This window comes from Populus alba, chromosome 15, assembly GCF_005239225.2.
Source record: "Populus alba chromosome 15, ASM523922v2, whole genome shotgun sequence".
In the NCBI taxonomy this organism is placed as follows: Eukaryota; Viridiplantae; Streptophyta; class Magnoliopsida; order Malpighiales; family Salicaceae; genus Populus; species Populus alba.
The window spans coordinates 12,267,275-12,276,560 of record NC_133298.1 but is presented as its reverse complement, the minus strand read 5'-3'; the positions used below and the strand labels follow the sequence as shown (position 1 = coordinate 12,276,560).

The window sequence follows — 9,286 nt, the reverse complement described above, 5'->3', positions numbered from 1 at the left end:
TGGGTTCATTGTGTATCCACTTCTAGTGGTATGATAGGTTACCTTTTAAAGGATTATCTCTTCTTCTTCTTTTCCATTTATTTTTTTTCATATATATACCCCTCGTTCTTTCTTGTCTTTTGGACAAAAGATCCATTCATTTTAGGGAATGATTTAGAACTTATGGGATATGATTGATAATTTTTCATGAAAAGCTTATTATTTTGTTCAGTCATAAGAAGACATGAAATTAGTTCCGAGCACCTTTTGAAATTATGTTTTCTATATTGTTGCCGCAAGACAATATTTGAGGATTGAAAAGTAGAGAATGTTTGCTCTAATATTTGATTTTCTCTGATATATTTACCATATAATTTCAACTGTGAGGTAATTTTAAAAAGAGCAAAATTATCCATTAACTGTTTTAAAATCTTGCAACTTGAGGTGCAACCAATCATGACAAGATTGAGGAAGTATGATAAATTTTTGGTGGTTATATATTTCATTTAGAGTTTTCCATAGAACAAAATGATCATTTATTGTAAGATATTCAACTTTTAATCCTTCTTGGAGATGGTGGCGAATGCAAATCATTACTTTTGCTTTTGCGCGATCTTGTAAGGACATGTTATTTTTTTCTTTGATGGTCTCTCTCAGATTCATAGCCTCTAGATGAATCTCAGCATCAAGAATCCATGACAAATAATTAGCGGTAAATTCAACTTTCACTAGATTTGACATTATCTATATAAAATAAAAAAATAACTTATTAAATAAAATCATGAATATAAAAGGGGAGGGGAAAATTAGTCTTTTAAGACTACTATTTATTTAGTATTTCTTTTTTGAAATACTAGTTTTTTCAAGAACTATATTTAATTTATTTGATTATTCAGGAACTTTAAATTTTGATGAATAAATGGAAAGAAAAATTGTCAAAATAAGTTACAGAACCAAATATATTTCATAAAATATAAACAATAATGAAAATAAAAAAAATATTGAAATTAATACAAGCCACATAATATGGAAGTTAATGCATGCAAAGATTTCGATATACATTAAATTGATTGTGCTGATAACATGTTAAAAAATTAAAACACAAGCAAGGCCATATATATTCATAATAAAAACTTAAAAGAAAATTTCATACCTTTTATTATATATCTTTTAAATACTAAGAATTGATAATACAAGAAAAGTAGTCTCTTAATAAGTGAAAAATAAAAAACATTAAAAAATACTAAAAAACCTAAATATCACGGAGAACCAAGAAATTAAACCCAATAATCATGAAATCCAATATATTCTAAAGGGCATTTAACATTTATAATTATATATTTTATAACAATTACAAGTCTTTCCAAGTTTTTTTTTTCTTTCTTAAAATGATTGCTTAACTTTTACGAGACACCCTTGTCCTTGTCAATTTTCTTGTTATCTTAAAGGTGAAATGAGCAGTATAAAGTTGTTGCTACGTCCATGTAAAACTCATAACTAGTCACACTCATTTTAATTCCATCTCGAGGTTTTTATAGCCCCTCCAATTTGTTTTTCACTCGACAAATTTCTGCTTGACATTTTGTTCAACAGCTGGTTAAATAATAATAATAATAATAATAATAATACTAAAACTCTGTGTACTGGCAGACAGAGAATAAGAATTTCTCATGTATGTATTATTTGAGAAATGGACAAGTTATTATACAACAATGAAGTAGAGACCGACAAAATTTAATATTTCATATATTTTTTTTTATTTTTAATATAAGTGTTCGGATTACATGTACTTTGACTAATCTTATAAATTTTGAAATTAATAACTATATAAATCTTTAATAATTTTAAAATTTATAAAACTCGAATTAATAATATTTTAAAAAATAAATTTAAAATTTAATTAGTTAAGTATATACTTATTTTCACTTCTTTTATCTTTAAATACTCTTGATGACGCCCCACTTGGGCAAGTGTCCATTAAATTTAATACAAGGTAAATCTTTTATAAACAACTCCCTTGCCACTATGCGAACGTGCCGTTGGCCAAAGGTCACTTGGGCTTTGAAGGAAGGTTGGAATGCTTCTTTCTATCTTGTTTTTTTATTTTATAAATTATTTTAATAGGGTGATATTAAAAATAAATTTTAAAAATAAAATAAAAATATAATTTTAATACTATTAAAATAAAAACTATATTGAAAAGCAATTTTTGCTGCACTGACAGTCACAGACATGCCCTCATTTCTGACAAAATCACATGTCCACGAAGACAGCTTGAGACCCACTCACATACTCTTCACACATGGATGTGTGAGATGGAGCTAGTAGACAACTGCCCCACATTCTATCTCTTTCTCAAAAAATAAATAAATAAAAAACAGAAAATGCCATCTGTATTATTTTCCCAGGCCAGGCCAGATTAGTTAAATCATCATATTTATGATATATGACAAACCTTCTCATCACTCCTGGCTGTCTTTCCATATGTTCTCTGAACTGAAGAGCAGTTACTTTTCTTTTCTACATGTCTATTTTTCTTCTTGGATCTGGAGAGATTAATTCCTTTTCCTTTTGCATTGGAATTAGTTTCTTATAGCCAGGCAACTGGAATTAGAAGTGATTTTGTTGATCATAACTCTAATTGGCACATTCTTGTGTTGTCGGATGTAATAGTACTACATATTGAGTCCCTTACCTTACCCTTTTCTTCTGGTTCTATTCAATTTACAAGCCGTTCTGGTTGGTCATCACTCTGAATAAGGTATCTTTCAATTCCATGTAATATTTGATTTGATTTGATTTTGATTTTCTGGGATTTTTCTTTTTCTTTCTACTTTTCCTTTATTGCCGCAAAAGCTTCAGACTTTGTAGGATTTCATGGAAAATCCAAAATGGGCAATCATGTTGTAAGAGCAAAATTCGTGGGGTTGTGATTCTGGTTGTAAAGGCCACCTTTTTATCTTGTGGGTGCACATAAATGGCAAGCCTTTTCGTTCTTGAGCTGTTACCAGCTGGAAATCACTGATTTTGTAAGAGATTTTAAGGTGCCTAGTACATGGCAGATAAGCTGAAGGATTTTATCTGATATGTTGCTAAACTTCTGTTTTTGGAAATTCATTATTTGGATTTACATATATATATGGAAAGTGCTCCATTCTCTTTTGGTTTCTAGTGTTAATAAAAGCGTAGTTTGTGTTTTAGATTTTGCACAGAGGAAGAAAACAAATTGAATAAAGGGAGACTCTAGATATCATATTTTATTGATTGGTTTACCATAGAATTGCTCAGATATCTCATAAGTATATGCTTTTTCAAGCACTGGTTCCAATCCATAGATTCAGAGTCTGGGGGAGATAGAGGCTTGCAATGTTGTAATTTTGTGGTTTGGATAGAGGAAGACCGGATTTACAAGGTGGAAGGACTGAACTAGGGTAGTTGAGAAGAAGAGGAGATGGCTGCAAAACTTTTACATTCTTTAGCAGATGATAATCCAGATTTGAAAAAGCAAATAGGATGCATGACTGGGGTTTTTCAAATATTTGATCGTCACCAAGTCCTTACCGGTAGGCGCCTCAACCAGAAGAGGCTTCCTCCAGGTAATTCTCATTATCAAGTGTAGCTTAACTTTGTAGCATTCATTTCATTAATCAAGAGTCCTCATTTACTTGGTTAATATCTATTGCTTGACCCATCCTGAATCCTTTATCATCTCTAATGGCATGTGATGAGGAAAAAGAAAACGAAACTGATTACTTTATTGCCTGGTAAAAAAATATGTTCTTAATTCTACTCATCAAATGAGCTAATATTGATATTCTATATCGAGAAAATAAAAAAAAGAAATAGAAATGAAAAGAATAGAAAAGAACATGACTCGTGTATCTGAATAGTTTATGCTTCTGATAATAAAAGTTTGTCTTTTGGATGTAAATTTCTTAGAGATCTTCCATTCTAACCTATATTTTCAAATTATTGCCTATTATTATTTGGGGTGAATGTGAATAGATAAAGACATATGTATTTGTACATGTTTTCTTGAATGCATGGCCAATGTGTTGTTTCCAACTGTTTTTTCGATATGCATTCATTTTTGCTGGTAAATTCTTGTAGCAATCATCACTTCATCTGCAGAGCCAACTCTTTCTCATAAACTTACCAAACTTTTATATATAGACCAGTTCTAACTTGATAAATCATCTTTGTTGTAACCAAAGAAAATTAATTGCACATCTGCTGTTTGCGTATCCTTCAGTAGTTTTTCCAATTCCAGGTTGATAACAACGAATTGACTATTATTATTCCTATTTTTTTTTCGTTTTGGTTGTGAACTTAATCATTCAATCTGTCGCTGATGTTTCTGTGACAATGTAGGTGATTCCCACTTCAAAAGTGGCAGCTCAGAAAGGGAATGTTTTAATGCATACAATCAGAACACAACAGTTGTAAGCATTCTTATTTCCTGGAAATTTCATTAATTCTCCAAAGTAATTGGAAAAGATTCAGTCAAGCTATTTGCCTGAACCAGTGTAGAATTGTGATCTGATTGATTGTTGAATAACGTGTACTATGTGTTGCTCTTAAGTCTTCTTACTTTAATTTTTTTTTTGCCTACAAATGTCATTGTCAATTTGATTTTGTCCTCACAGTGTTGCTTTTTCTACCTCAACTTTTTCTGTGCTATATTCTAGCCTGTCCTTGCATATCAGAGTGAATATGAACTATTGATTGCAGGACAGTGATTTAAACAAGAATTTGAATGAGAAGCAAAGAATTTCTACAGAATCATCAAGAGCATCTTTCTCATCCTCTTGCTCATCTTCCATGTCCCCCTCTCTGGACTGCAATAAAACAGCTCATCCAGAAGCATCTTCCTTTGACAGAATTATCTTTCCTGAAACTCCCTCAAGGAACCCAGTTACAGCTCAGCCAAGTACCTCTGCACATTCAGGGCGGCATTCTCTTGATCTTCGAGATGTTGTCAAGGATTCTATGTATAGAGAGGCCAGAGGGTTATCAGTCAAAACTACAGCTAAAGAAGAAGCAATGAGCCATATAGTGAAGCATAAAGATTCCCCAAGGGCATTACAGGCCTCCAAATCTGCAGATGGATCTTATAGAGTTGGTAACAAAGGAAAGAAAAATGCTCCTCCTGTTGATCTCAAGGAGTCTCTTAAAGTTCTTGCTAAACTTCATGAAGCACCTTGGTATTATAATGAAACTAAAGAGCGTCCAAGATCATCATATGAAGCAAAAGATGGATCTTGGCCTACAATTCCAAAAGATGCTCCTCGGTTTTCCTGTGATGGGTGGGGGGTCAATCATTTGTCATTTGAATCTCGAGATACCATCAAGTCCACCCCAAAACTAAAAGAGCTTCCAAGACTTTCACTGGATAGTAGAGTAATTTCAGGGAGTGGATCCAACATTGATTCTAGATCAAATTACCTTTCAAAATATCAAGAAAGTAGCAGCAACTCAAATGAAAAGATCTTTACTCTGCAGCAATCACTGAAAACTCAGAAACGGCCTCCTAGTGTGGTAGCCAAGCTGATGGGCTTGGAAGGATTGCCAGATTCTGCGTTCACCAGTCATAGTCAGCCAGGTTTGATCAAGAACTCATTGGTGGAACATGATGATTCCTTCTCGAGATCATTGAAAACAAACGATTCAAACCGACCAATCCATATTCTGAAGTCTCAGAGAAACTCGGTGAAAGATCCAATATCACCCCGGTGGAAGAATCCAGATTTGGTCATGAAACCCATTTCAAGGCTGCCAATTGAACCAGCACCATGGAAGCAGCTGGATGGAAGTCGATGTTCTTTGAAACAACCTTTCAAGCCTGAAAAAGTTCCTGGGAAGACACCAAATTTGTTCCCTTCAGTTTACAGTGAGATTGAGAAGAGATTGAAGGATCTCGAGTTCAAACAATCTGGAAAGGATCTAAGAGCTCTTAAACAGATTCTGGAAGCAATGCAGGCTAAGGGTTTCTTGGAGAATAGAAAAGAAGAACAAGCTTCAAATTCTGTACCGCTGAGAGATCATGAACCAAAATGTAGCAGTCCCAGTCAAAAGCCAAGGTTGCTAGGTCAACAAAACCAACAGAAAAATCATGCTGGTGTTCCCACAACCAGGGGTTCTGATTCTTTGAGGACTTGTAAATCCCCAATTGTGATCATTAAAACAGCCAAACTAGTTGAGAAATCTGGTATTCCTGCTTCCTCGGTAATTCCTATCGATGACCTTTCCAGCCTTCATAGAATTCCAACTGGTGGACATGCAGATAGTAAAAAGGGATCCAATAATAGCCGAACAGCTAAAGATCAATCTCCAAGAAACAGCCAGAGAGATTCTTTAGCCAGCTCCAGTGATAAGAGAACCGTTGTCAAGAAGAATACAAAATCAACACAATCGTTGACAAGATCCCAACAAGTGCCAAAAGAAAGCAACCTGAGTTCAGCAAGGAGTTCAGGATCTGTGAGCCCAAGACTTCCACAGAAGAAACTTGAGCTAGAGAAGCGATCTTGTCCACCTACTCCTCCATCTGATACAAGTAAACCAAGAACGCAATCCAACAGGCAGCCAACAGAAATAGGTTCACCTGGTGGAAAACACAGGGTAAAATATCCCAAAGTGCCACCAAGTGATGACCAGTTAAGTCAGATAAGTAATGAATCAAGAACTTCGAGTCACCAAGGAGATGACACCTCTTTGCAGTCTGATGGCACAACTTTTGACTTGAAGACAGATATCGAAGTCACTAGTACTGGACAATCTACTGACAACTACAGTGGCCACAGTCCAACCCTGAATGCTGCCAGGAGCTTAGTTTCTGGCTCATTACAGAAAGTATGTGTTTTTGAACTTCTCTAGTCACTCAACTATTCTGATCATATAGTTGACACTTCGTTTTCCTTGTCTCAGAAATCAACTTTGATGTTTGAAGAGGATGGGACTTCGTTTTCCCTGTCTCAGAAATCAACTTTGATGTTTGAAGAGGAAGGGACATTAGCAGAGCTTGCTCTTGTTGCCCCTGAGCATCCTAGTCCTGTCTCTGTACTTGATGCATCTGTATATAGAGATGATGCATTGTCTCCTGTAAAGCAGATGCCACATATGATCAAAGGTAAAATTTTGCTATGCCTAAAGATGTGGCATAATATAAACTGACGTTGTGAGGACTTGCCATCATATATTGCTCAGATTAAACAACTTCATCTATAACAACCTTTATGTAGGAATTAAGCACCCCCCCTCAATTTAACCACATATTTATCTGGTCTAGTAACGTTGAAACCATGTATTTGTGGGGATAGATTCTCAACTTGCTACATGTAGTTTTTATTTGGCCTCAAGTTTTTTGGTTTCGCTATTGGCTTCTAAAAAACCCATGTAGCATCTGTGTCTATATTCTTTGCAACATATTCAGGAAATTTATCAGGCAGTGAGGGAATAGCTGCTCATATTTATACAGTCAATGGTTGAAATTTTTGAGATTTTCAGGCAGTTGAACAGTGTTGTTAAAAAGTATTCATTGGACCTGTTATTAATAAAAAAGAAACTACGATGTTGCAAAGAAGAAAAAAAAAGACGAACAGTTTCCTCATCATCATGTTCAAGTTGTCATTGTACTTGTCATTACTTTCATTCTGCTTTATCCCAACAACTGGTCAACAGACTCTGAGAGAAGTTCTTCTACAAAAAGAATGTTTTGCCATTGCTACATATTCTGTTTAATCTTGTTTGTTTAGAATAGGTTGGATATATTAGTTGTAACTGGAGAGTTATGTTTGATCCATGGGTCATCGTTATAGTATGATTCTGGGTTTCGACACCTTGCCTAGGGCCAACTTTGTGTTATAATATGTATGCAGTATGTGGTAGCTACAGGTATAGAACATAACATAAAACAATGAAACCTTTTGTTACAACTTACTTATTTTCTATTTATCGTTGCAGGAGATGTCCCCAAAGATTTCCATTACCAACAGAGTGAAGGTCAGTGGAATCCTGCAGATAACTTGTTGTCTAACAGTGTGGCTTCTGGCCTCTCCTCAGATATCAATCGCAAGAAATTACAAAAAATTGAGAATTTGGTACAAAAGCTTAGACAATTGAACTCCACTCACGATGAATCCAGCACAGATTACATAGCATCACTTTGTGAGAACACAAATCCTGACCACAGATACATTTCAGAGATTTTGTTAGCGTCCGGCCTTCTACTTAGAGACCTTAGTTCTGGCCTGTCAACATTTCAACTCCACCCATCAGGTCACCCCATTAACCCTGAGTTATTCTTTGTATTGGAGCAAACCAAGGCCAGCAATTTGGTTTCAAAGGAAGAATGCAGCCCTGGAAAGTCCTTCCATTCAAAGCCAAACCCAGAGAAGTTTCATCGGAAGCTCATATTTGATGCTGTTAATGAGATTCTTGTCAAAAAGTTGGCATTGGTGGGGCCCTCTCCTGAGCCATGGTTGAAGTCTGATAAGCTAGCAAAGAAGACCCTCAGTGCTCAAAAGCTTCTGAAAGAATTATGTTCAGAGATGGAGCAACTTCTTGTCAAGAACTCAGAATGCAGCCTGGAGGAGGAGGATGGTTTGAAAAGCATTTTGTGGTATGATGTGATGCATCGGTCAGAGAGTTGGATAGATTTTCAGAGTGAGACTTCTGGCGTAGTGTTAGATGTTGAGCGTTTGGTCTTCAAGGATTTAGTTGATGAGATTGTGATTGGTGAGGCAGCTGGTATACGAACCAAACCTGGAAGAAGCCGTCGGCAGCTGTTTGGGAAGTAACTAGCTAGCGATCTGCAAAGTAGTCTTCTAATTATTCTTTTAGTTCCCCCCCCCTTTAATGTTCTCCTCTCTTTTCTCATTGTGAGTTACATATATATCTATATTTTTTCCGTTGTTTTTTAGCAAATAATTTTTGGCTAAGCACTGCAATTATATGCTGGATTGTAAAGAAATTAACTTTTCAGATAATGTCACCACATTAATAAGAAAATAAATCCAACTTTTGGTTTGTGCTTTTAAATGTTCTCCTCCCTAGTTTAAGCACGTTTAACTTTGAGGTTTTTATGGGACCTGTTTAATTTCAAGGTTCTTATGAGATCTAATACATTAGGTTAGATACACCAGAGTTTCAAGTTTTCCAGTTGCGACGAGGGCAAACCATACAAATTTGATTTTAGTATATATTAGGAGGTGTCCATGTTAATTAGAAAGGCTTGAAAAGAATATATTTTTCAAAAACCAAGGAAACATAAGTGTTATTCCTCATTAATTTTCAGGATAATAGTTAGTTA

At 35.0% G+C, this 9,286-nt stretch overlaps 1 protein-coding gene across 6 annotated transcripts; it reads left to right on the top strand.

The window, feature by feature from the left end:
- Window positions 1-2,424: 2,424 nt before the first annotated feature.
- LOC118033405 (protein LONGIFOLIA 1) lies at window positions 2,425-8,985 on the top strand. 6 transcript variants are annotated; one of them, XM_035038388.2, is made up of 6 exons: window positions 2,425-2,740; window positions 3,315-3,575; window positions 4,351-4,421; window positions 4,711-6,828; window positions 6,904-7,105; window positions 7,939-8,985. In XM_035038388.2, the coding sequence occupies exons 2-6, from the start codon at window positions 3,431-3,433 to the stop codon at window positions 8,772-8,774; spliced, it is 3,372 nt and encodes a 1,123-aa protein (XP_034894279.1). In that variant the 5' UTR covers window positions 2,425-2,740; window positions 3,315-3,430; the 3' UTR covers window positions 8,775-8,985. The 6 variants fall into 6 exon arrangements, with proteins under 6 accessions (XP_034894279.1, XP_034894278.1, XP_073260980.1 ...); XM_035038387.2 differs by having other exon boundaries at window positions 3,296-3,575; XM_073404879.1 differs by having other exon boundaries at window positions 2,851-3,575.
- Window positions 8,986-9,286: the final 301 nt, after the last annotated feature.